A 25,765-nucleotide genomic window follows, 5' to 3' on the forward strand; every position below is an offset into this window, starting at 1 on the left:
TCTCCCCTGGGAAACGAGGAGGGTGGTCTCTGCTATTAAAGGATGGTGCCAGACCTTGACAAGAGGGATGCTACATTGCGATGCATGTTTTTTGCCCTGCACTGAAGCAGGACCCCACTGCTGGTCAGGGTCGCAGGCTGTTTGCTCAGACCTTGCTGAGTGCAAGTGAGAGATGCATCCATGAAAAAGGAAGAGGAGTCATGCAGCAGGCTGTACAGAGCTTGTACATCAAGATCAACTTGACAAGTTGATATTAATACTAATGATAGGCAGGAGGAATGAACAAAAGCAGGTTGGAGTTTAGCTGTCCTAGTTAGACTTGCAGTTTTCCAAGGCATGACTGGATCCAGAATAATTTTTAGCATCACATGTGGATGAGCAGAATCACTAAATAGCAACTCTATAACAAAGGTACTTCAGGACATAAAGGGTCTCCAGGTGTAAGCTGCTGGCTGGCTTTGCTCACGGGTGGCGGTTTGGTCAGCAATATATCACGGTCTTGTTACTGCTGGAATAAAAGGACATTGTGGTACAGTTTGAGTTTGTGATCAGAGAGCTCTGGCTGGGGGAGAGGTGGGCTTTGGAGGAAAAGCCAACGCTAACAACCTACTCAGAAACGGTTTTGGAACGGCCCTGGGAAAGCAGATGTGGGCTCATCTTTCTGCAATGAAATTTGAAAACTGGACAGTATGTAAGAGGGGATGATAAAGATTTTTTTTTACATATTGGAGCCCTTACAAAAGAGAAAAGCAATTGTTCTCGATCAGATCAATGACCCACCTAGCTTAACTAGTGTCCAAGAGCAGACATTGAGAGGAGAGTATGAATACAGGGCAAGTATGCAGTACTCAGACAGTCTTCCCAGCCTCCAATACTTCATATGGATAATGGAGTTTCAAAGAAAAGGGTGATATCTTTACATTTATTACCCCTCAATGATTTTTCTTCCAGAAATTTGTCTAGGTGCTTTTTGAAGCAATGTAAACTTCTAACAGCCACATCTGCAGCAAGGAATTTCCCAGCTCAGCTACCCTGTCTGTGAAAAACTGCTTCTTTCTGGTTTTTAAACTGCCATGTCAGAGTTTAACTTTGTTAATTACTGTATGGGAACAGCTGTCCTCTCTCTCCTCTCTATTCCCCACTTGTTTCTCTGTAGACATCTCCATAGACCTCCACACATCCCCTGTGGAGCATCTCTGCTCTGCTCCCAAGACATTCCTGCATGGCAGCGCTTTGGAGCCTTTCATCACACCAGGAAGGGATTTTCCTGATCTCCTGGATCCTATCCAAGATGGGGAAAGGAGGGAGCCACGACTGCCTTGTTCTATACGTAACTGTCTGCTTTATGGACACGTAATACAATGCTACTTGGAGAACCAGACAGTTTAATGCCAGCCCCCTTGGAGCTGCTGCATGGGCAGATCTGGTGAACATGGTTTGCTGGCGGTGGTGCGATCTCTTTTAGAAGCGTCCTCATCTGGGCAATACTGCTGTTTATTTAAAGCCTCTGTGATTTAAAGCATCATTTAGCACAGAGCTGCTGACCACAGGGCACCGTCGCCTTTGTTTTCATAAGCAAAAGATTTTTACGGGGGCTGGATGGATCTTTCCAGCAGCGCTACGTAAATCCAAGCCCGCCGGGATGACGCATGGCTCAGGCTGTGCAAGGTCTCCTCTCCCGGTGGCCCTGCACGCAGGTGTCCTCCGCACGCCAGGGCAGACGCAGGCACTAATCGGACTCCAGCTGAAGCAGAGGAAGGGTCAACAGCTCCAGTCTAGCTCTTGCTTTATGTAAGCCTCTGCTTCCTTCTGATGACCAGCTCTGAAGGACAGTAGCTGAGCTGAAGCAGGGATGAGGTGTGGTGGGACTCAGCACCCTGGAAGTGAGCAGGATCTATGCCTAAACCTTTACACAACAGAGTAAGTGGGTTTGATGCCTTTTTTTTTTTTTCACTCCAGGACGGCTGTTATAAACCTGCTGACAGTGGAGCTGATGTCTTTCTATACTGTAAAAAAAAAAAAGAAGAAAGAAAGGAAAGAAAACGAGGGGCTAAAAATAAGCCGTGGGGAGTTTGGGATAATGAAGGGCTTAGGGCTTGCTCTGGGAAGGAGTCCTGATCAGAGGACACAGCCTCCGCGCTGCAGCGGGGCTCCTGGCGCATCCGCACGAGGTGGCTGGCTCACCTGCGTGGCACTCGGTGGCTCAGCCCGAACAGGGGAGAGACATCGACAAACCCAGCCCACCGTGGCCGAGTCCCCCCAGTGAGCACGTCGACAAAGGCACGAAGGCTTGCTCGCCCCAGCGCTCCTTACATCCCACGACGGCTGATTCGATTTGGCCCCAAGGCGATCTCGTGAGCTAATTACTCCAACTCTGGAAAGCAGACAGCTGTGACTGCAGATGAAACCAGTCCTGTGGACTTCAACCTTTTGATCAGCCACCGGCCAGGGAGATTCATCAGGGTGTGCACAAAGGCCCAGGATATCTATTTACACACTTGTGGCAGTAACAGAAGTAGCATTAACATCTCATTTTCTAAGCTGGAAGGAAAAAAATAGATATAGCTACAGTGTTTTTGTAGTGCTAGGTGTCTGTCTGCAGCAGGGATAGCACTGGTGAGGGATTTAGATCTAATGCTACAAAGGAAAGCATTAGTTAATGAGATCTGCGCTCTCATACCAAGTAGATAGAGGATGCCCATAGCTGAATGATGGCGCAATTACGAAGAGTGGGGTGGGTCTGTCGGGAGCTGACTTCAATTAGAGGCCTCATTTATACACTCACCGTGCTGAGGAAGATGGGCTGCTGGTGATGGAGTGCTAATCATGTTTCTGGATCTTCTCATCTGTCCGTTTCCCTGACCTATTAGCAAGCTATAAGGATTTCTGCTTTCAAATCCCATTTAAGCATCCCTGCCAGAAACCGTGGGTACCAAAACCAGCCAATGCTCTGCCGTGGACAGATATGACCCACAGCTAGCAAAAGCAAAACCTGGAAATTTTACCCTTGGCTGCACACTAAAAATGTCTTAGTTATCCCAGACATAGGCAGATCTCTTGGGTGTGTAAAATCTGTGCTATGCAAATGGGCTTTCTGGTCCTTCTCAGCGGCTGTCAGGCTGAGGCTCCTCCGAGAATGGCTTTGCTTGTGATATTGCAGTATTTTGGTTTCAGTCCAGGCCAGATCCAGAAACAGAGACACGTAAGGGAAAATTCATGGAGTTTCTCATCCCTTTAGAAGACGTTCAGCCGAATCATTGTTAGGAGGAGACTTATTTACCGTGTATCAAAATAGCTCGATGGTTCCCACCGGGGAAGGCTGTCACCTGGGCCAGGCTGGTCTGGCAAGACATCCTGCTGGCCACCCACTTTTCCTTTTCCTTTCTCCCTCTCTTATGGGCATGAGCAACCTCAGAGAGGTCTGTAATTGTAGCCTACTGCCACCAGACAACCACCCCTGGAAGGTTAGGCTCCTGCAGTCCACCTAACAGCAGTTTGGGTTGCTCCCAGGTCTCTGCAGGGGTGGGCTGATCCCTGTGTTCAGCTGAAGATGCATCAGAGATGTGTGTGTGATAAAATCAACTCGGGATACTCTGTACAGGACAGCCTGGCCTCAGAGCTGGTGTGGCTTTGTGGGAGATGAGCTGAGGACACCACCTCCATGACATGTTCCTCCACGAGGGCTGGGGACAGCTACTGTCTCTGCACTTGAGGTTGTGAAGAGATTTTCCCGTGTGTCCTGGGGACACATCCCTGCCAGAAGTGGCCTCTGTTGTCTGCCCATGGACCTGCCAGTGACCACATCTCTTGGGAGCGAGCCGTGGGCCAAGGTGCTGCGGTAAGTCAGGTGGGCGGACCAGGAGTCCCTGCCTGCTTGGTGGGAGAAGTTTGAACTGACCCAGGAGCACTTCATTTCCAGTGGGAGGATGGAGCTGGCCCAGAGCAGTGTTAGGTCTGGAAAACATCAGGAGTTCTTCCAGGCAACGCGGACTTTATTGCCAATAAATGCTTTTGCTGAGCTTCCTCTTGGCCACAGAAGGGGAGGAGAGCATCTCGAGCAGATGGCTGGTTAGCACAAGCATCACACTTGCCCAGCCCATGTTTCTGCGCTCTCTGCTGCTGGAGCACCTCAACTCTTGCTAAGCATGATTGATGTGTCCTCCCAACCTCCCACCGGAGTAGGGAAATGTTATTAATCACACTTGCTTTAGGAGGAATATAAGCATTAAGGGGATAGATGACTCACCTGAGGACATGACAGGAAGTTTGTGGTGGCACTTGGGAAGTCAGTTTGGGGACCCTAAATCGCAGTCAGGAGCTTTAACCACAAGACCTTCCTGTACTGAGTTTTACAACCCTTAAGCAATATTCTTCCATGCTTTTAAGAGGGATATTGCCCATGTAGGGGCAGATACGATAAGGCTGGTAGAAATTTGGTGGCCTATTAGAAGAAAGAAATATATTCCCTACATAAAAAGCAGCCTATAAAATGGTGTTACAATTGATGATTAAATTGTAAGTTAACCCAAGAATTTGAATAGGGATAAATAAATGCTTTCTTTTTTTTTGGTGAACAAAGAAGGCTGAAAATGGATGTTGTCATGTACTTTTCTGCTCCATCCAATATAATTTCATGCATTCCTATATGGATTTTGATGAGTTCTACAGATCAATGGCGCTGCATTTAAACACAAGCTAAGCAGTAATTACAGATGCATGCAAGATTTATTCATCTGGTGGCACTGCACCAGCTGATGGAAGGATCAGCCATATCCAATCAATGTTTGAAGCCTCTCAAAATAAAGAGCTTTTTGGCTCCCACTGCAAAGTGAAAATAAAAATAACCCCCTGAATCCCAGGAGTGCCCCCTTATGTCCATAAAGGGAAGGCTGCAGGATGGCTCTGGTTCATACCTGCACAGTTGCTCATGCTAAGCCTTGCCTCTGCACATCCATATATGTGGTTCAGGTTGGGTCTTCTTCACACACTCGCTGCATGACCCACTTGTCCCTAGGGCTGCGGATTGGATTGACGAGATTTAAGCCATAAATGAGGAAAAAAGAGGAGGATGAGCAGCATGGAGGAAGGAGACAGGGAGAGGGCAGCCACCGTTCGCTGAGATCATCTCCCGTGTACCAGAGGGCGTCCAGGCACGGCACGCACGGGCTGTGTGAGCCAGCGTGACGTGCCACGCTGTGGCGCGAAGACAGCAGCTGGGGGACTGCAGTCGAAACCACAGAGGTGCGTAATGTGGCTCTGTTGTTATGGGAACACGCAGCAGGGGATGCAAGGTAGCATGTTTAAAGGCAGATTTTGGGTTTTGTCCAATTTTTCTTCAGGTTTTCCCTGTTGATGTGGGCTATACGTCCATATAGCAGCTCTCCCCTCCTGTGGAGCAAAGCTGCTTGCTCTCCATGTCACTGTGAGGTGCCCTGACGAGCCAGGGAGTCCAACTCTGCAAAGCTCTTTGCTGGGACTTCAGAGAAGGTACCAGTGCTAATCCTACACCCAGATTTCTCGTCAAGCTGGTAGAAAGCAGCACCACATCAAGTGGAGTCAGCAGGGTCAAAGCAAAACCTACAGCCCTCTCATGGTACTTCTGTTCTCGGGCAAGGGAAGATAAACAGTGGGATGAACGGACTGAACTAGGCAGACCAGGGGTTTGGCCAGCTCTTTCAGACACTCAGATGGGTGCCTGCACAAAAGTCAGAGAAACCCTTGGTAAGATAAACATGTCGTGCGGGTGACCTCTGTGCATTTAGCACATTTTCTATTTACTACCAACTATTTTAAGCAGATGCTCTTAAGTCTCCCATAGTGATCGCAGATGTCTGAATGAACCCAGCAGGACTGAGCCTCGCAGCCCTGCCTGTGTGCTCCACTTCAAAGGAAGCTCCACTGGGGCTGGGAAGCACAGGCAAGTGGGAAACCCATCCAGCCCTGCCCAGAGAGCAGGCGTAGGTGGGAAGAGGTTGCCCAGAGGTACGCCCAGGGTGTCCTGCGCTGAAAGCTCCCCTCTGTCACCCTCAGGACCGGCACTGCCACCACTGCGTGCAGGTGGGATGCGGTCGAGACTTTGGATCACAAGATGAAGCTCTTCATCGTAGGTGGGGAAGAGGCTCCTTAAGGGCAGTCCCCTGGGCACGATACAGGTAGTTGAGCTCCTGGGTAGAAATGTGTAGCCTTTTTTCCTGAGTTTATTTGTAACTTCTATATTTGTGTCATTTCTTTGTTTACGTATTTTTGTTCAATGAGATACTCCTCTGGGGATTACTTAATGAAAAGTTGCTGCTTCCAAAGTTAGTTTAATTTGAGCAAAGATTTTTGCCTGAACTTGGTTACCAATTCCCAGCTCTCCGCAGCTGCTAGCTAGTGTCAGCCTCCTCTTTCTCCTTCTTTCTCCTATTCCTGCCCATTGCAGATTTGGCCTCACTGTTCAGCACACTCCCTGGTGCAGTATTTCTCATGTTGGGGATTGCAAGACCATGGAGCTGTTTAACTGAAAATATTTAAACTGACATTAACACTGCTCGGTAGGATGTACTGGCTGGTATTTTCCTGAACGAGGACTGGGAAATGGTTCTTATGCTATCATCAAACCTTACGTACCAAGAGCAACACCGAGGGACTGGGAAATGCTGATTTATGCCATTAAAAGTGCTGTCAGAGTCTCAGAGCTACAGTGACTGCTTGCAGGGTGTTTCATGGCCTGGGCTTACAATTTTGGAGCACTGAATTTCTTTTCAATGCGGGTGCTCCCAGCAAACCTGCTGCTCAACATAGCCCAGCAGGGAAGGGGTTACAGCGACGCCAAGTGCATCATAAATCCTCAGCAAGGCTTGGACTAACCGCCAAAACCCGAGCTGACACTTCCTTGGCGTGGCTCCACAGTGCGGTTTGTGCCTGGCTTCTTTCTCCCCTGTACCTCTTCCCTCCCCTCCCAGCAGCATGGAGAAGGTGCTGCCTAAAATCCAGGCTCAGCACCATTTCTCCTCTTTTTTCCCAATAAATTCAGCCCTAGAAGAGACCTCCAGAGACCTCGGAGGAGGTGCTTTCTCCAGGTACTCAAGCACTTAAATGCTTTAGATGTATAGGAGGTGGGGAAGGCGTAACCATGAGGATTTTGGCACAAGGACGGGGTGTTCGCTCTGCTGTACTCCAGCCTCCTTCTGTTGTGAACTCTGCTGTCGCCACCGAACTAAGCAGCCCTGCCCGGAGCCTGTGCCCGCAAAGCAGAGTGAGTGTGTGCCCGTCCACAACAGCTCACACATAATTACCCTGAGAGCCTGAGCACGGGCTGCCAGTGGGGTCAGAGGCACGTGGGAAATTAGACGGTTTTCTGATTGGGGCTGGCAAAGTAGGAGTTATGCGTTTGGATCTGTGTGTTACGCCAGTGGTCTGAAGGCAAGGAACAGATCTGCAGAAGGGGAAATAATAGTTTATAGACAGTCTCAGTGTTGTTTTTACTCTAACAGATAGTCAGTGTAAAAGGTATAGATGAGAGAACTGATACAGACCTAGCACTAGCTCTGTGTGTTGTGGGGAAAAAAAAAAAGAAAAAAGATAATAACAGGAAAAGGTCAAAAATCTGCCTCAAGTGTATCATCTGGCTCACTCTGCTGGCTGGGCTTATGCCTGGTTTGTATGGGAGAGTGGCACGCGAGGCAGTAATGAGGCAGCGTCACGTTCGGCTGCCTTCAGTTCCCCTGCCCAAATCAATGATTGTCTCATGAGCATGTGTGTTGGGAAAAAACAGGTACAGACCCCTTGTCAGGTCTCCAAGAGAGGGAAGAGGCAGGAAGGCCACACCTGGCACTGACCCAGCCCCGGAGCAGGCCATGTGTCCCCCTGCCCAGGTCATGCTGACTTTGCAGAGCCAGAGGCATTGGGCTGGGGAGCAGCCGTGCCTGCCGCTCTCCGCAGGGCCGCTAATGAAACCCCAAGGGAAAGCACAGCCCTTCCTGCCTCCCCGGCCGCGCTGCCTGCAGCCAAACACCCCCGGTGCCAGGTCTCCTCCGAGATGCCCTGCGTACACACCATATGCACAGCACTGGCCGTGCCCAAACATGTGCCCGTGCTGCCAAGCCCCATCCGTGTCTTCCATATTGAGAAAGAAACCTTGTATTTCCCCCTTTCCCACCTAAAAAGCAGTGGGAAATCAATGGCTGGGGGTTGAATATTGGCTCAGCGCTTGGCCTGGATAAGCAAGAAACAAAGTGGTGTTTGCTACAGGGCTAATTAGAGCTATTATATCAATTAGTCTGTGAAATGAACAGTGCCCGGGGCTCTACCAGGCAAATCCCAATTTCGGCAGGACTGTCTTGGCCGAGCGCTGGGACTCTGCTCCCGCGGGGCTCGCCTGGACACCCCCGCCGTGCTCTGCCTGCCTGCCCAGCCCAACGGGCTCCTGCCTCGCTCTGCTGCTGCCGTTGCTGCTGCCTTTGCACCACCATGGATGTCGGCGTCTCATAAACAGAAACGTGTTTATTGCCCTCATCAGGAAACTGAGACAAGGAGCTTCAACCTGCTGACTGATGGGCACCACGGGCTCTTGGGGGGCCCGGGGAGCTCTGCCTTCCTACTGGGGCTGTGCCACCCTCCCTTCGTGGGCACAGCTCCGGGTGCTTCATCTCCATCATTGCCAAATCCTGTGATTATATGGCGAGTGTCACAATGTTTGCTACATTCCTTTTTTTTTTCCCTTCATTTTTATTTTCTCTTAAAGCCTCAGCCCCTCAAGGCTGGATATTAGATGGACTATTTGCTTAAGGAAATAAAAAACGACTTTCCAGTTCTCCTGTTCACAGACAAAAGGCTTTAAAGTATAAGCCAGAGGGCTTAGGAAGCAGCAGATAAAAGCAATTTTCCAATGGTTGTCTTAATATATATTGAAAAATGGGGGCTTTTTAGCCAAGCTCATGATTGGTTTTGGATTTAACTCCTAACCTTAAACACCTGAGCGTGAGGATGCTGCACTGCTCCCCCTCTTCTAGTGGGGTGGGGGGTGTGTGTGTGCATGGGCTGGACCCTGAGAGAGGGCAGGGGCGAATGGCAGCGGCTGCACACCTCCAGCAGTCACTCAAATGCTTTTTGGGCTCTCTTGCGTCGTGGGGCCTGATGAATCGCACCGCCCCAGCACAGTGCATTCCCCAAGCAGGGGCAGGACGAGGGATGTGGTGATTGATGGAGGAATCACACCTCCTGCGGTCAGGGGAGGGGAGTGTCACGCTGAGAAACCTGGGGCAGGGAAAGGCTGGTGGCCGTGAAAATGTGAAGGAGGGGGAAAGAGAGATAACTGCATCCTGAGTGCATGGAGCTGATCTGCCCTGCCCAGCAGTGCTCGTCCCACTCCAGCCCAGGGATGAACACCCCCTCCTGAGCTGTTCATCCCATGGCCGGTGGCAGGCAGCTCTGTCTGAGAGCTCCCGACGTGCTGCCATGCGCTCCCCGGACCGCAGCAAAGTCCCTTTGCAACTTTTCCTCCCAGACCAGGATGATTTCTGGGATAGGACCCGTGGCGGGCAGGGGGATGATCATCTCCCTGTCACACCATTGCCACTGGTGCCTGCTGACTCGTGTGGAAGATGGCTTGCTCCCTCCCATTGCCCGGCTACAAAGAAATTCCCACATTCCTGCCATTCTTTGCCATTTAAGGATTTCAAAGGGACACCAAATATGTCGGGAAACCATGCGCCAGCACTGTGCTCACCTCCCAGCGTCGCAGACAGTGCCAGACCTGACACCAGTCGTGTGAAGAAGAGCCACAGTACGGTGGTCTCCTGACAGCTTTGCCTGCAGACACACTGCAGAACCATGAGGCTGAGAGCAGCTGTCCGGTCCCCAACTGGCCACATGCGTTGCGAGGGGAGAGGGCTCACAGCCCCTGGTGACCGATGAGCTGGATGCCGACTAGCTGGCATAAAGCAGGAATTACCCACGCAGAGGGACATCTGCCTTGCTAGAGCTACCCGATTCCCTAAGGAGCTTCATACAGCAATAGGATGCCCCGAGAGCCTTGCTGGTAGGAGACACCCCATCTCCTGCCCTCACCCTGTATGAGTGATGCTGTTTGTCTTGCAGGGCAGGCTGTGACGGTGGAGCTGGGGGCACATGGTACGTCAAACTGCAAGGTGCAGAAAGGGAGAGGGAAGCTTGGGGTCCCTGGCTCTCCAGGAGAGAAGGAGCAGGGGTGCGGGTTCCCAGGAGAGCCTGGACTCCCCAGCTGTGGAGCTGCATCCCAGTGCTGCCGTCCCCTGGCATAGGAAGGAGGTTGGGGTGAAAGATGGGAGACCGCAGTGATGGGTGAGCTGCAGGGCATGAGCATTGCTTGCTGAAAGGCAGAGCTGGTGGGAGGGGGGTGTCTGTGGACAGCAGTAGGGGTAGCAGTGAAAAAACAAACTGAAGGGAACAAAACAAAAAACAACCCACCCCCAACCCTTGGTGGCAGCCTGCCAGCTCCAGCTGGGTTTGTAAGGACATTTCAGCCTACAAATACACAAATATTCAGCCAAAAAAAGACAAATCTTTCTGCACTGAATCTATCACCCACAGCCCTTTGCAAGGCAGGAAGAAATTCCTGTTAGTCTGTCAGTCGGCGATGAGAACAGATTATCTGGGGTTCAAGACTGCAGTTCAGCAGGTTTCCTTGGGGGTGAATTCCCTGTGCTGTGTTTATTGGTAGTGTTGGTTGCTCCTCATCTCTAAGCAAAATGTGAAAAGAGAAGTGATTGTTCCCAAATTCTGGCAGTGTCCACTCCTCCAGGCAGCGTGGACTACTGCCCGGCTCCTACCCTTCCGGGTGGGAGCTTTGCCAAAAGTGGGACAGCCCTGACTGGTATCATGGGTTATTAAATAGCAATTTATTTAGTCAAGATGTCAAGATTTTACTAATCCTCAGGCCAAAGACAACATTGTCATGATGCGACATGGCAATGAAAAATGGCAGGGAGGTAGCAGGTACTGCTACGTCTTTGTCCCTGAGGAACAAACTACCTACGTAACCTACCTGCTCCTCCTTGCAGTGCAGTCTGTGTTATCTCCTGGGTCTCTTCAGACAGATCTTAGAGAGATTTTTTGGGGGGGTAAAGGAAGATTAGGAGGGGGGAAGTGACAACACTGTGCACCAGTTTTTGCCTGCAAGATCCATATCTAATGAAGCGCTGAGTTTTTAGTGGAGCTGGCTGCAGAATTTGCTATTTCAGATGGAAAGGCAGTGAGCAAAGTGTCAGAGCTCTGGTTCAGCTGGTGAATGCTTTCCGGGATGTTCCCACGTTGCTGGGTGCTGCCACAAGCTCCACTTTAAAGCTCAGCTCTGTAGCTTCTCTTCTTCACTGAAGAAGTTAAGTGGGGGGGGTGATGGCATCCCAGATACCTTCACACAGACCAAGAGGGGATATAGTCCTTCAGAAACCAGGTGTTCACAAGGGACAGGACCTCCTGCTTTTCCTTCTCCTTCATTTTCTTTAGAGCTTGCATGAGCTCCAGACAGGAAATACCTTTTGAGACTGTTCCCCATTCCCCCAATGACTTGCATGTGTGGCTTGGAAAGGGTAAAGGGATAAGCCCGGCTGTGGGACTAAGCTTCTGAGTGGCTTCTCCTCCATGGAGAGGCTGTGCCCTAGGAGAGTGCCGGTCTGGTGGAGCTCTCCTCTGCGCTGGTGTCTGAGAGGGGCCAAGTGGGGTGGGCATTATAACAAGTGGCAATGTCTTATGATGGAGCTGTGTTATGCAGAGTCCTAGAGACCTCTGCTCCCCCTGCTTGTGAGTGAGTTTTTGGGTGAGGAAGCTCAGTCCTCATGCTCTCCTGGACATGTTTGGTGGGATGGGAAGGTGAGCATTGCTTAACACCCACCTTGAAGATACTGTGATGTCATCTCCACCCTGCTTTGGGCCAACACAGGCAGCCCCTGGAGAGATTGCACCCAGTTTCGGTGACACTGAGTCTCCAGGTGGATGAAGACTGGTAAGATGCTGGAAAACATCCAGCTGATTTCAAAGACAACATCTTTCCTGTTGTGCCCTTCCTCCAGCTCACACTCAGCCCTAGGTGTAGCCATATCACGATAGCGATTCCTTAATTTATGAGGATAATAAAAAAGCCTGAGACCTCTACCAAGCCCTGGTAGAATCTACCAGGCTGATGCTCAGCCTGCCCCTGTGTCCCCCACCTTGCACTTACCATAAACAGCCCTACTCCAGACCTGGCACCAGCAGACGTCGCAGAGCTGCTCCTCCCTGGAAATCTATTTGCATCTCATTTGTGGGAACTGAGCAAGGCTGGTGATTCCAGTCAACCAGCTCTGGCCTTTATGAGCTGTTTTGTTTTGTTTATTGTAGGGGGAACTTAATTATTCAAAGCTGGAGGGCATATTTACTTGCAGGGGTAAATTAAACCATAAATTCAGACAAATGTATCTACATCTCCACTTGTGATGTATTTTCCCTTTCTGCTTTATTGGTGCTTGGGCTCCAAGACACAAAGGTGGGTTGTTCAATAAATAGCACAATGCAAGTCATCCCAATTAATTGGATTGTTCCATTTATGCTGCTACTCCCTCCAATTAAATACAAGGGAGCGCAAGTGACAGGCACGAGTAAGACAGGCACGCAGAAAACCATATTCTAATGCAAAAGCTGTGATGAGAAAATGGAATCTATGCACCCGACATGAATATTAATGCAAAACCTTGACCTATAATTTTTCTTTCTTCAGTTTGAGAGAGAGCCAGCAACAATTGCAGCTCATTAAAATGAGCCATGTCCTGACAGTCATGCATATGTCCCGCAAGTCCTGTGGTCTAAACATTTGCCTTGCTGGTGAAGCCCATGGGACGCGTGGGACGTGGGCATTATCATAGAGCTGCATGGTCCTGCACGGCTAGGAATAGGAGACTGCAGCCAACCCTGAAGACCCCTTCTCACTTTTAAACCCAGTGTCATAAGAGAAAGAGCAAGGTGAAAAAAACAAGACAAATCCAAAAGTGCCGGTTTGGATTGGATCTCTGTAGTTCACCTGGACCATCCCCCTGTTCAAAGCAGGGCCAACTTCAAAGTTAAATTCAGTTTGAAAGTTAGCTCAGGTGGCTCAGTGTTGAGTATTTCCAAGGATGGAGATTTTACAGCCTCTCTGGGCAGCCTGTTCCAATGCTGCCTTGTCGGGGCTCAGTCTGGAAGCCGTTCACCACATCACAACAACATCTGGCTCTACTTTCTTAACAGTTTTCTCGATGCAAAGTGTGTGTTGGCATGTGAGATGCAATAAGTATCAGGAGGGAAGCGGGAAGGTGATACCATCATGCCAAGACAATTCTTTTGCAAGGAAAAGCAATCAGAAAACAGTCCCACATGAGATAGGGTGAGAAGGAAGGCACTGCGGTATTTTATTCTGAGTTTGGTGCCACTTTTCTATAAGGCACTGCCAGAGGAGTCCTTGAAGATGGAGCAACCAAAGTGTGGTCCAGTTTGGGCTTGGTGTTTGGCACAGACTTGAGATGTCAGGGCTGCAGTTAGCTATGGTAGAGCAGCAGACACAATTGCATCTCTCTTTCTCCACTGAACAGTGAGGTCTGTATCCCTCTCTGGAGGCGTCTCTCCCTCCCTTTGCTCCCTACAGAGAGAGCCAAAGGCAACAAGCTTCCTAGCCCTGACACCTCTGATATGTGTGAAGATGGATGGGTTGAATGCAGGCCTAAAATATTTTACATTTTCACGGTAGTTTCACAGCCCTGGCATTATCAAATGATCTTTCAATGTACTTGGAAGCAGAAGGAGAATAACTTGAGATGGATTCTGGCTTTTTTGTGTCTGTGTACTTGCAAACTGTCTCTGCCTACACATCTTGCAGGGCCTGTGCCTGTTTGGATATGCACACGGAAAACCGGTGCTCGTGTGCATGCTCCGTCTGCTCCATTCCCCCCCTGAAGTTTGGAGGCCATTCAAAGCAGGTCCCCGTCCCTGGGTGGCTAAGATCAAACTTGCCCTATACTCTACTGACCAGGCTAGTTAGGAACTCGAGGCTAGGAAACACAAGACAATTTTAAAATCTGAACAAAAGTAGGAGATTAAGGAAACCAGCTGGAAACCTCTATTTTGCTGATTTTGAAAGCAAAATGTGGGTCACAGATGTGCTTCCACAGACAGAAACTGGCTAGAGAAGAAAAAGACATCAGCAGTGCCCAGACTCTTTGATGATCAGAGGTAGATTTAGCTCCTAGGCATGGAGACAAGAAAGGAAGAGGAGATGAAGTAGGAATAAAAACATAATCAAGAGATTAGGAATGTGGAACTCAACCCACCCGTAAATTTGCCTTAGGGAACGAAGAAAAAATGCAATAACGAAAAAAGATGAAACCAACTGCTACATCTTACTCTCTTCCCTTCTCTTGCTGTCCTCATGGTTTTACTTTTTGCTGTCCAAGACACAGGAGGCCCATTACAGAGCCTCCCCTTTTCCTCGGTCATGTTTTTCTTTGCAAAAGTGCTGTTTTCTACTGTTCCTTCACAATAGCTATGAAATCCTTGCTAAGGACAGGCTGATTTTAGAGCCTATAAGAAACAAAGCTTTGCAGGGAAGTCCACACCGTTAGGCAGGCATGCATGGGAGAGTAGAAAGCAATGCGCTCCTGCCCATCTTTGATAGGAGAGAAGAGCTAGTACTCACTTCTTGCTTAGGCTAATACAAAATATTAAATCCGTTTTCAGTGAAATTATTGATAGACTAATAAGAGTCATGCTGCTAGCTCTTGCAGGCTGATTAGCCTGTGACTTGGTCTCCCAGGGGCTGTAACAGAAGGCCTGTTGTTCAAGCCATTTAAAAAAACCTCAAGGTAAAGCACTGGAAGAGCAATGTAGGATAACAACTGCATTGACTCGGAGAAGTCTGAGTGATGGTTCCTTAGAAACAGCCAGGCAGTGGAGGGGGTTTTCTGAAAAGCATTCAGGGCATTCAGCAGGTGGTTTCTGGGGCAAAGGGATGTGCCTGGACCACTCCTGAAGGTCCCACCTGTGCCACGACAGGACCTGGTCGCTTGGTGCCTTTGGACTTTGTGATGTATGCTGAGCCGCCGTGGAGCACGATCTCTGACTCCTGCAGCAAACTTCCCTCCTCCCAGAAAAACACCAGTCCCTACGGCTTAACACCAAGAGAAGCCTGAAATAAGAGCGATGCTAGTCCAGCTCACTGCCTGTCACTGTTTTGCAAACTTTGGGGAACTTCAGATTCAGTTCTTGTCTGGAATTTATTTTTCTCAGCCCTAATGAAAACACATTTTGTAGTTGCTAGTGTCTTAAATCCGATATCAGTGTCAATAAAGATAAGCCCTTTCCTGGGGGACAGGGGGGAGTAGAAAACTGTCTCAAATCTTTCACTCATGCAGAAGAAAACAACCCCAAAGCATTGAAGGATTAAATGAAAAATACGCCTCTTTTCACTGGGAGTCCACTGGGTGTGAGTAAGTGCCAACTGAGCTCTCACTTGCATCGCCATCTGGTATGATGGCACCAGGGCCTAGAGGTGCAGCAGAACGCATTCAGTGCCCTGCCCTGTGACAGCATCTCTGCTCCTGGTGACAGAACCACCAGAGGCTCCTCAACGGCAGCAGGTCCGTAAATGCGAAGGACTTCGTTATCTTCAGCTTCACCATCTGACCTCCCCCAGCGAAAACAAGTCTCCAGCCACAGCACGATTCACAGTGTGGCCAGGGAGAGAGGCAGCACAGCCCTCCCCTGGCAAAGAGGATCGTGCATCCTCCTCCGGATGCAAAAGATTTTGTTAAAGACACCGAAATTAATTTTGCTGGGCTGCAACCACACGTTGTTATTGCTGTGAATACCACAGCACAGAGCCTCTTCAGTTGATGTCTAGAAACTGCTTGTGGTTTCAGAGCTCTTGCTGATGAATTGCCCAGCAGCTGGTCACATTGGGAGGGCTATGCTTATTATTTTCAACTGCTAGCTTGCATGGAAGGAAAATCAAAATACTTTCCTCAAGGTAATTGGCTCTAAAACAATTGAAGAATTTTCCACAAGGTTGTAATGCAATTAGGACTGGCATTTTATATAATTTATATCTCTCAAGGTATGTTTATGCCATCAGACCCTTCTTTTGTGAAGAAAAAAAAAATTGCTGGCAGGAGAAGGCTGATTTTGCTATTACAGGCAATGAAATATAAATTAAACATGGACGTCCACCTAGTAGCGATTAAAAGGCAGCATAATGTCAGCATCATCACTGAGATGTAGTCACTCGTGGTGAGAAATGGTAGGGTAGGATGCTGTGACACCAACCACACATCTGCAGGTTTCCCATTTGGTTTTTGGTCAATGCCAAGTGATGTGTCATCACTCGCCTTCTGCTGCAGCACCGCAAGAGCAGAAATAATCCTGCACTCCCTAACTGCCCTGCCAGCTTGGATGGGAGGAGCTGGTGCAGGCTGGGGACGATCAGGCCCATCACACAGAACAAAACCATCAGCCGTGCTAGCGCTTGGGTTCGTGTTTTGATAGATATCCAGGAAAACCCTAAGCAGAGGTGCCAGCCAATCCAAACACGCAATAACAACTCCAGAAGTGCATGAGTCAGCTAGTGAACTTGTTGACACAGGATATTGTGAAAGCCAAAACCATGGATGTAGCATTCCCCTGCCACCATTTAGGGAAGCCTCTATTTCCCTGACTACCAAAAGGTGCAAGGGTATAACCAGGGAAACGATCACTCCGTGCTTGCTTGTTCCTTATGCTTATACTTAACCATGTTTTACTGACCACTGCCCAAGACACAGTACAAGGCCAGGGGACATTTTGCCTGACTGCAACAGCTGCTGCGATTGAAATTATGGGATGAAAAACTTTAGCCTCCTTGCGTAGGTGGAGGCAAACAAATTGGTGAATTACCATTAGAAATGTGTCTGAACTGAAACTGGGGAGGCATTCGATGTTTCTTCAGAGCCAGAGCAGCCATTTAATGGGTAGATGTCCCGTCCTTATGACGAGATGAATCAAAGGCATGGATTCAGACAATCGCCACCAAAAAAATCTGAATGTGGTCCCTAATGGTAGAGATGCCACTGACTGTATTATAACGTGCAATGCCACTGTAAAAGCAAGACCATCCCTTACTCTTGGTTGTAATCCAGCTGCCTATCAGTACAGTGTATGACTATCAGAAAAGCAAACCCAAGAGCTGTACTGCTGTACAAAGCAGGTGGTCACACCCTTCTGTTATCTATCAGACAAATGAAGAAGCCATCAGCCGTATCCACAAGTTGGTCTGCCTCTGCTCACTAGATCCACATTTGTAGAAATCTACCTTGAGCCGTTTGGGAGCAGTTTGGGAACCAGGCCTCAGGGTCACAGACCTGAACCCAGACTGGCCAGAGGGGCTATGAATGTCCTGCCTGATCCTTTCTGCCTTGCAGCAGCCTGTGACACAACATGCATCCCAGTCTGTAAGCAGAACCATGTTCAGGTCCACTGCTATGAGGTCATTAACTTTAGTTAAAACTTTAACAAACCCAAATGCAGCTTCTTAACACAAAAGACTACGGACAGGGATACTCACTATTGGGCCGAGTCGTTAAGTTGATATTCCCGGGACCGGTTGAAGCATTCTTGAATCCCAGAATCTGCCCAGAGTCTCATCATAGCTGACAGCAGCTCTGGAGAGAAGGGCTCTGTGTCCTCCATCCGACTTACGACATCACAGACCATCTTGGCATCAGCCTGTAGAGGAAAGAAACAAGAGGTCACATAGATGCTCAAGGCAGAACTGGGAGCCATAGATTTCAGAAACAGTTCACCAAACTGTAAGGAGTAAAGAGGCTGAGTTTCTTGGGATGCGGCTTTAGGATCCACACCATATGATCCAGCAGAAAGGGCAAAGGGAGGATGGAGCAAGAAAAGAGGTTGTTTGTGCAATCTCACCTCATGTCAACAAATATTTCTATTCAGCAGACAAACCAGTCGGCACTGCGTATGTGTGGAGCTTCTTGGGAACAGAAGGAAATTCATATATGTACAAGTATATTTTAATTGTTAGTGAAGTGATGCATATCTTGCTTGCAACGACACCTGCTTTAACCGAGTGTGTAACCTTGCTGAAGTAGGGGCTGTTTGTATCAGAAAGCACAGCAGAAAGGCTCCAGAAACAATTTTTTTCAGGTTCTGGTTTATTGCTTTCCTGAATTCTTGTTCTTTGCTATGAGCCCCTGCTACAGGGGCTAATTCATGTTAACACAGACCACCTTGGCTGGCTGTTGTGCTTTGTGACTCAGAGGGAGAGGAATCTCCCGCGGTTAAGGAGTATGGCAGTGAGGGCAAGGCCAGCTGGCCATTTTCGGATGGAATCTTTTTTGGTGAGAAAAATGTGATTCACTGGAACAGCAACTTTTCCTGGAGGATAGTGTTCTGACACAACTTGGGTCCGGAAGATGTCTCAGATTTAGGATGGGAACATCTAGACAGCCTTGGAATAGCTGAGTTCAGCCCTACTATAATAGTCCACAGTGGCTGATGCTTCACTCATTTGCAAAGCAGGACACCCAAATCCATGACCCCCCTCTCCTTGCTTTGCGGTAAGTGGATCTCCCACACCCCCCACAGACTCCTGAACCCCAGGGGTGTTGGCTAATCTGCAGAGCTTTTCTTTCATTGCTTTGAAAATTTTGGAAAAGTCTCGTATTTCTACCAGCTGAAACAAAAACAATTATTATTGCTGTAATTAATTGGAAAAGAGAAGCTCTTATTCCTTATGTGTGCTTACAGAAAACTAGTGAAGACAACCTCCTTTTTTTATTACCTTTCCTCTTGTCTGCTAGATTAAACCCATTCTTGGACAGACGCAGGTGGAAGTCTTCACCTTCCAGGGTGTTTGGTCTAAATCAGCAAACGCTGACCAGAAACATGAGTCTCGCAAAGGGGAGTGCAGGCAGTGCCCATGCTCTGCTGTCACTGTCCCATGGACAAACACCCCCTGTCCATCACAGTGACCCGTCTCATGAGCGCAAAGCCACCCGCAGCTGGGCATGCAGCTCCTGGGGAGCCCACGCAACGCCTGCTGAAGGAGCTCCTACATCCTTCCTGGCTACAACAGGCTCTGTCCTGTTCCTCTGCCCTGCCAGGTGCTGCTAATGGTCCTGGCTGATGCTCAGATTTCACAGCTATGATGGGAACAGCCCAACTGCTGAATGTGTGGCTCTCCTTGGGTACCACCTGAGCACTGGGGACAAGGTGTTACAGGTTTTGTGGCAAAGCAAGCAGGTTATTTCTTAGGTCATGGGTACAGTTAGAAGTGGAGAAGAGCCAATGTTGAAGAGCACCACAACAACCTCATTGCATGGGTGGGAATGACAAGGTGTATGACATGGCCTGCATGGCCAGGATCAAAACTCCTCTGCAGCCTCTCTTTATTGAATACTGAAATCGTTGAAAAATGGCAGGGCACCAAGGCACTAACACTGGAGACTGAAGCTGCCCAAGATTTCAACACTCAGAGAAAGAGCCTCAAGTTCCCTGAACATCCAGTCTTTATGGGCTGAAGAAGTCTCAGTACTGTACAGAGATGCCATCTCATAAAACTTAATGGGGTGGAGTCTCTATGCTTTGAAGACTTTATGAACACAAAGTCTTTCTCGCAGAATACTTAACTTCATATTTTAGTGCCCAGGAATCCTCCCAGCCCTCTGTACAGACTCTGCTCATTTCGGAGAAATAGTATTGGTGACTCACACCTCAAAGCCAAGACAGACGAAGAACCTTGAAGAGTTTAGTTAATTTCAAAAGCTTGTTTTCTGCCCCAGAGTGCTTTGTGAGCTCAGTGAATATCCATAAATCATCAGTATGGTTTGCCTGCCCTGCTGGAGCTGTAATTCTGCTCTTTTCACAGACTCTAAATAACAGAAAACCTGCTAATGGCCAGTCTGCTTGGGGCTGCGACCTGGTGTGGCCCCGTTACTTGTGCATGGGTGGTGCAGAAAAAGCATTCATGCTTTCAGTCAGATAGGGAGGAGGTCTTTCGTATGTTATCTTGACTACTCGGGGGGGGGGGGGGGGGAGGATTATAGGTGTAAGTCACAGATCTGTCCATCTGTCTGTGATGGCAAAGCACATTTGAAGCTCTCCAGCTGTTACGGGCAGGGTCTGGGGTTCTTCTGAGCTTTGTGGATTTAACTGCAGGTTGCTTTCTGCAAAGCATCAGAGGGAACAGCACGGTCATCATGTTTTCTGTGCTGGGAAATAGCTGCCTCACCTTTTCCACTACTGAGACTTGGGGCAGTCCCCTGTGATTTAAGACCCAATGCAAGAGGGTCTGAGCAGAAGACGTGGATGAACAGTGATGACAGGGCAGAACAGGAGTGACCAGTGACAGGCATCTCTGGCTGTGGATATCAGGTCTGCTTGGGCCAGAAGCGGGGCTGAGCTCGTAGGGCAGCGGATTATTTTGGTACCTGCTCCTCTGCAGTCACTGCAGGTCCCTTTTGGGGATGGGAGGGGTTGCCCTCCCGCAGTGCGGGCAGCTGCCTGCTGGGCAGAACGAGAGTCGACAGGCTGGAGCAGGGGAACAGCTCGTAGGAAAGTTTATTGCTCCTGCTGAATGGTAATAAAAATATTCCAGACTTAGTTTTATTTTGCAGAGTGAACCATTGAACTCTCAATTTTATAGACCCAGAAAAAGCAGGTGAAATGAGTATTTTTAAAAATACTCCTCCCCCCTGCCAGGGATGAAGCCCCTCTGTCAAGGAGCATGGGGCCGTCCAGGAGTTCAGGCATTTGTTAGATGATTTAATGAGCAATTAAGGATCCAAGAAGAGAAGATACCCCTTTTTTTTCTCACTCTCCAGGCTGCATCTCAAGCTGGGAATGACATTAAAATCTCCAGCCCCCCCTGGGCCCAGCAGGTAGATTTTTAAATACTGTCTGATTGACTTTTTCCTTCCCGCCTCCCCTGGGTCTGGCGCTCCCGCTTTTCCCGAGGTGAGAGGAGCTGAGCCTCCTGCCACGCTCTGCCTCTGTACTGAAGCCAGCAATTAAATAAAGCAAAACAAACCAGACCAACCAGCCCCTCGACCCCCCTGCCTTGCAGTTCCCATCCAACGGGGTTTTCATTAATGAATATCACGGTGGTATTTCAGCTACCTCGGGAGCTAAAAATAGGCAGCGCTCTGCCCCTGGGATTGCTGGAGGTAGCCACAAAATGGTGCAGGGCTGCTTCTTCCACTGCTGCCTCTGCCTTTCCCCAGCTGCTCTGTCTCCTGTCCTCTTGGTACAAGCTGGCTGGGAGGAGGGCAAGGACTTGGGCTGGTCTCCTTCAGGCTGGCTCTTATCTGTTAGGAGCATCCCAGCCCATACCTGCAGCTTTCCCATGCATCCCGCTGCCACTTCCCAATGGCTTGCATTTTCCATGGCGGATCAAACTCTAACCCCCCAAGCTGATTACCTTTGGGTTGTTTGTTACCGAGAGCGGGATTTGTTCAGCTCTGTGTCACTCTTGAATGCTGAATGTGTCCACCTACAGCAGGAGAATTGGAGCTGGCTGGCTGGGCTTGGCTCGGGGAAAGAGCTGAGTTCAGAAACCCTGGGATGGTAAATTATACATCCAGGCTTTAGCCATTAAGCTAAAAGACCAAATAACCCTTTGTTAAAGAACAAACATCCACACCAGTTGGGGAATGGAGTGGGCTCTGTCGGGCCAGGGCAGAGTGGGGTTTTATACGACACTGAAATCCATAAGCAGATATGAACAAGAAGCTCGTAAACTTAGCGGGAAGTCAGCGTATTTCCTTTCTGACCCTGGGTTGTGTGTCTACCTTTGCACCAGACACATGGTATAAATCCAGTTCATAAGGGCATCTGTTTTCTCACTAACCTGGACATAACGGCAGTTATTTAATTGTCTCCCATATGTCACTGTCACCAAGCACACAGGCTGTGCTCAGCAAGAAAACTTGTGACTTTGCTTGCAACAGCCACATAGCCCAATTAATTTGTTACCTTGCTGGAAGGGAGAGGGGCTCTTCCTAGCAGCCTGGCATTACTGGCAGTCACATTTCTTTCTGCGAGCTAGTTATTTCTCATCATGCAGATACAGATCACCCCTAATTATTTGTTCCTCACCACAAGCCATGATCTGTGCCCGCGAAGGTACCAGCAGAGCTGCTCCTGCCCTGCCTGCCATAGAGTTGCACTGGAGTGGGACTCGGCTCCCTGTCTCTCTGACCATCCCAGGATAAAATCTGGCTCTGATCCTTTGAAGTTGCCTGGACAGTATCTAAGGGACTTTTTTTCTCTCTTCAAAAAGGAATAGCTTTCTGGATGGGGACAATTCAAAGGAAAGGCAAAGCCTTATGTGAAGCTATGTGGTACAAACCTGCTAACCCCTATAGAGCTGCACTGACTTACATCCACAGGAGAGCTGACCCAGTGTGTCATATTGTACCGTGCTTTCCTTTTGGTGAACTAAATCCCAGTAAATATCATTTTTGCTGTTATTTACTCTGATTAACCATTCTTGTCACTCAGCCTATCTCAAAGGTTAACACTGGGGCAATTTCCTTTGGTGGCTGGTTGTACTCAAGCTGCATCTCAGAACATTTCAGAAAATCCATGCGGTGTGGGGGAAAAGACAAGCATTGCATTTTGCTGGTAGTGCAAGACAAATCAGAGGCACAGTACTAGTTATCAGCAAGCCAATCTTGTATAACCTGGCGCATAGCCGAAAAGAGTAGTTGTCATCACCAGCCAGGAACCTGGGGGGAAACTGATGTCTTGAAAGCATCCAGCATTCACAAAGGATGGCCCTGGAGGGGGACCTTCCTGGGGGACCCAGGTCCTGACCTCAGGGCAGAGCGGTATGTGCCTTTGCTACTTCAGTGAAAAACAAGGTCCCATAACTTGGGGGCAGAACATGGCTCATAAACTGAAAACCTCCTCCTCCTCCTCCTTAGAGACCATCTCAGAAATCTGGACCCTGCTTCACAGCTGAAGTGTGGCTGCATCACAGCAAAAGCTGGTTATTTTCACTTGCAGCCTGAATGAATTCTGGAAACAAAGCAGAACTGGTGAATACGCCTCTTCCAGAGACATCCAGGGCCCAGCTCCAAGTCCATAGGAGTTTTTGTAGACGCTGAATAAATAGCTACATGTATGACTCTCCCCCTCACTCATCCTCTCTTTCTCACACATCTGTGTTTCAGAGCTGACCTCTCAATCTGTGGAAATCTGTCTCGCACGAAGCAGCTGCTGTGCATCGCAGCAGAGACAACCTTCTCCCTTCCTCCTCCTCTCTTCCATCCACCTTCAGAACATTTAACCAAGGCCTCCCACCTCTGCTTGGCATTTGGCTTGCTGGGCATGCAATCTGAGAGACCCTGGAAGGTGCTGAGCTAGTAAAAAACTATCCAGTGACTTACTCAAATCTATCCCTTTAGAGAACAACACGAGGTGGGCACGCAAACTACATCCCTTCTGTCTGCACTCATTAGTCAGCAGCAGATCTGACATAGATCCCAGTGGTCTGGGAAAGAGGGGTTTACGCCGATACAAAGCTCAGCATAGTGCTCTCTAGCAATCTGCATCACACAGCAAAGCTAAGCCTAACAAATAAGTTGAGATGGTTGGCTTTCCACAGCGTCACGCTAGCCATCTTCTACTCTGCTTGTGTAAAAGAGCTCACAAAAAGGTTGGTTGACTTGGGCACAAGGCCAAAGGGCTGCTGTCTGTCTGTGGCAGACAGACTATTTTGTATAGAAAACATAACCCGACAGCCACAGTGACGTGCAGATCTCTCCTCCCGAGGTTGTGCTGTCTGGCTAGCAATTAGTAAAGCCCTGGATTTCATACCCTTCTGGAGCCAAGATGGTCCCATCACCTCTGTCTTGGCCAAACAACTTCTGTGTGTCTGGTACTTGGTCTAGGATCTCTATCCTGAAACCTTGTTACTGCTGCTTCCTATTTGGGGAAACGTTGAGCAGGACTGATATTACAGATTATTACAGCTCTAAAGCAGGCAAATTGCTTTGTGTTTGGTACTACTTTTATTCCTACCTATTCTGTATAATGCTGCAGCCGAGCAAATAAAATTTGCTAGCTTTTATGTGGGTATAGACTTCTTTTCCCCTCCTGCAACACACATACAATGATATTCCCTGTTGGCTTGGACTACTGACTATCTGGCAATCTAGGGACTGGATAATGTATGGACTAGACTAAGACCTTGGCCTGCCAGTTGGCCACCACCATTGTAAGAGTTCCTACAGCCCTACGTCCTGTAGGAAACAGCGCTTCACTCACCAGAGAAGTGGAAAAAAACCCCACCACCTACCAACACAGAACTCAACCTGAAAGAAGGATGCCACTGAAGGGCAAGTCATTTCTCATATTTGCTTTGTTCTAGGAAATTGTAGGGTCCTCCCTTGTTCTTGAGGAGCTCAGAAGAGCTCCTGAGCTGGGCGAGACAAACACGGTAGATAGCTGACCTGATTTTTCTGAGCAAGGAAGGGAAAGCCAGAAAGCATGAGTTAAATGGTCTCAAAATAGGTCCTGACCCACTAGCTGCAGTGGAAGGTGAGAAAACACCACTGTCTGTCCCAGTCACTTCTAATTCAGGAAGCTGGCATCCCTGAGAGACAGAGAACCACTGCAAACTCCGCCAGCATCCCTCCGAGGGCAGGATGCTTTGACGGGTCCTCTGTCCTACAAGCACCGAGCAAAAGGCCTGGGTATGGGACGTGCAAGCCCAAACATCATCCCTCGCTGATGACTTTCAGGCCGTGCAGGCACAGACAGCGCTGCCCACCAGGGAGGGGATGAGAGAGAGAGTCACAGATGGGGGACATTAGCCGCATGGCTTCATGCTCTGCAGGGAAGTGCTTTGCCGCGGTGCTGAGGAGGAGGCTGGAAACACATAAAGATGAGAGGACAAAATCCTTGCAGCCTACTGCCCTTCTCCTGTCTGTAAAATCCTCTCTGCTGGGTACAAGTCCGTAAAATGTAATGGCACTGGCATGTTTGTGTTGCAGTAGACAGCGCGGAAATGCCTGATATCCCACAGTGGGAGAGCAGGTGGGGAAGCTGCATCAGCTCCGGGCATTTGTAAAATAAACGGCTATTTTACATTCATTGCAAAGCGGGTGGCTGAGGATGAGCTGAGTGGGAGTGATGGCGATTCCCCGGGAACCCTCTCTGGGTTTGGGAATTCCTGACGGCTTTAGCATGCACATCTTCCACTCTTCAAATGTCTTTAAGATTTTCCACACCAACATCCCTCTGGGCGACTGCGTAAGGGTGGCAGGGCAAAGGGGACACAGTTTCGTTCCAAGCTTTCCCACCACAACAGGGGAAACGGGCTTTGTCTTTGGAACAGAAAGGGAAACCAGCCCCTACGGTGGGAGTATTCCCAGGACAAAGCTGGATTTTTTTTAACGTCTCTGGCTAAATGCCGGTCGTGTATGATGATTTATAGGGCAGCGACTTCCTGCTGGGAAGCCGTGCAGCGCTAGAACCTAATTATTAGTTTAATGCTCAGAGCTTGATGCTGAACGGTGGGTGCTAATCTCCACTCTACAATTAATCTAGCAGATTTATCAGTGCCTCATACGACGAAGGACTAAGTCTGTGGGTTACAGTCATCTGTCCCTGAAGAAAGCGACGGTGTTTCAGTCAGAAAGAGCCTTGTTTCATTTTGTGGTCCTATTTTGCCTGGTGATCTGTGTTGAAGATATGTACTTAAAGGACAAGGTGGAGAGGAAAAATCCCCCACCCCCACCCCAATCAT

General features: G+C 49.0%; 1 protein-coding gene across 2 annotated transcripts in view; it reads right to left on the reverse strand.

Moving 5' to 3' along the window:
- GNAO1 (G protein subunit alpha o1) overlaps nucleotides 1-25,765 on the reverse strand; it is a 148,549-nt gene that overhangs the window by 33,936 nt on the left and 88,848 nt on the right. For both annotated transcript variants that reach the window (XM_087738740.1, XM_087738741.1), the window contains exon 4: nucleotides 17,558-17,718. In XM_087738740.1, the coding sequence (XP_087594866.1) occupies nucleotides 17,558-17,718 (161 nt within the window). The remainder of the gene's footprint in view (nucleotides 1-17,557; nucleotides 17,719-25,765) is intronic.

The sequence above is a fragment of the Nipponia nippon genome, unplaced genomic scaffold (genome assembly GCF_047370975.1).
Source record: "Nipponia nippon isolate SJK-2023a ecotype South Korea unplaced genomic scaffold, ASM4737097v1 scaffold_7, whole genome shotgun sequence".
Taxonomy (NCBI): Eukaryota; Metazoa; Chordata; class Aves; order Pelecaniformes; family Threskiornithidae; genus Nipponia; species Nipponia nippon.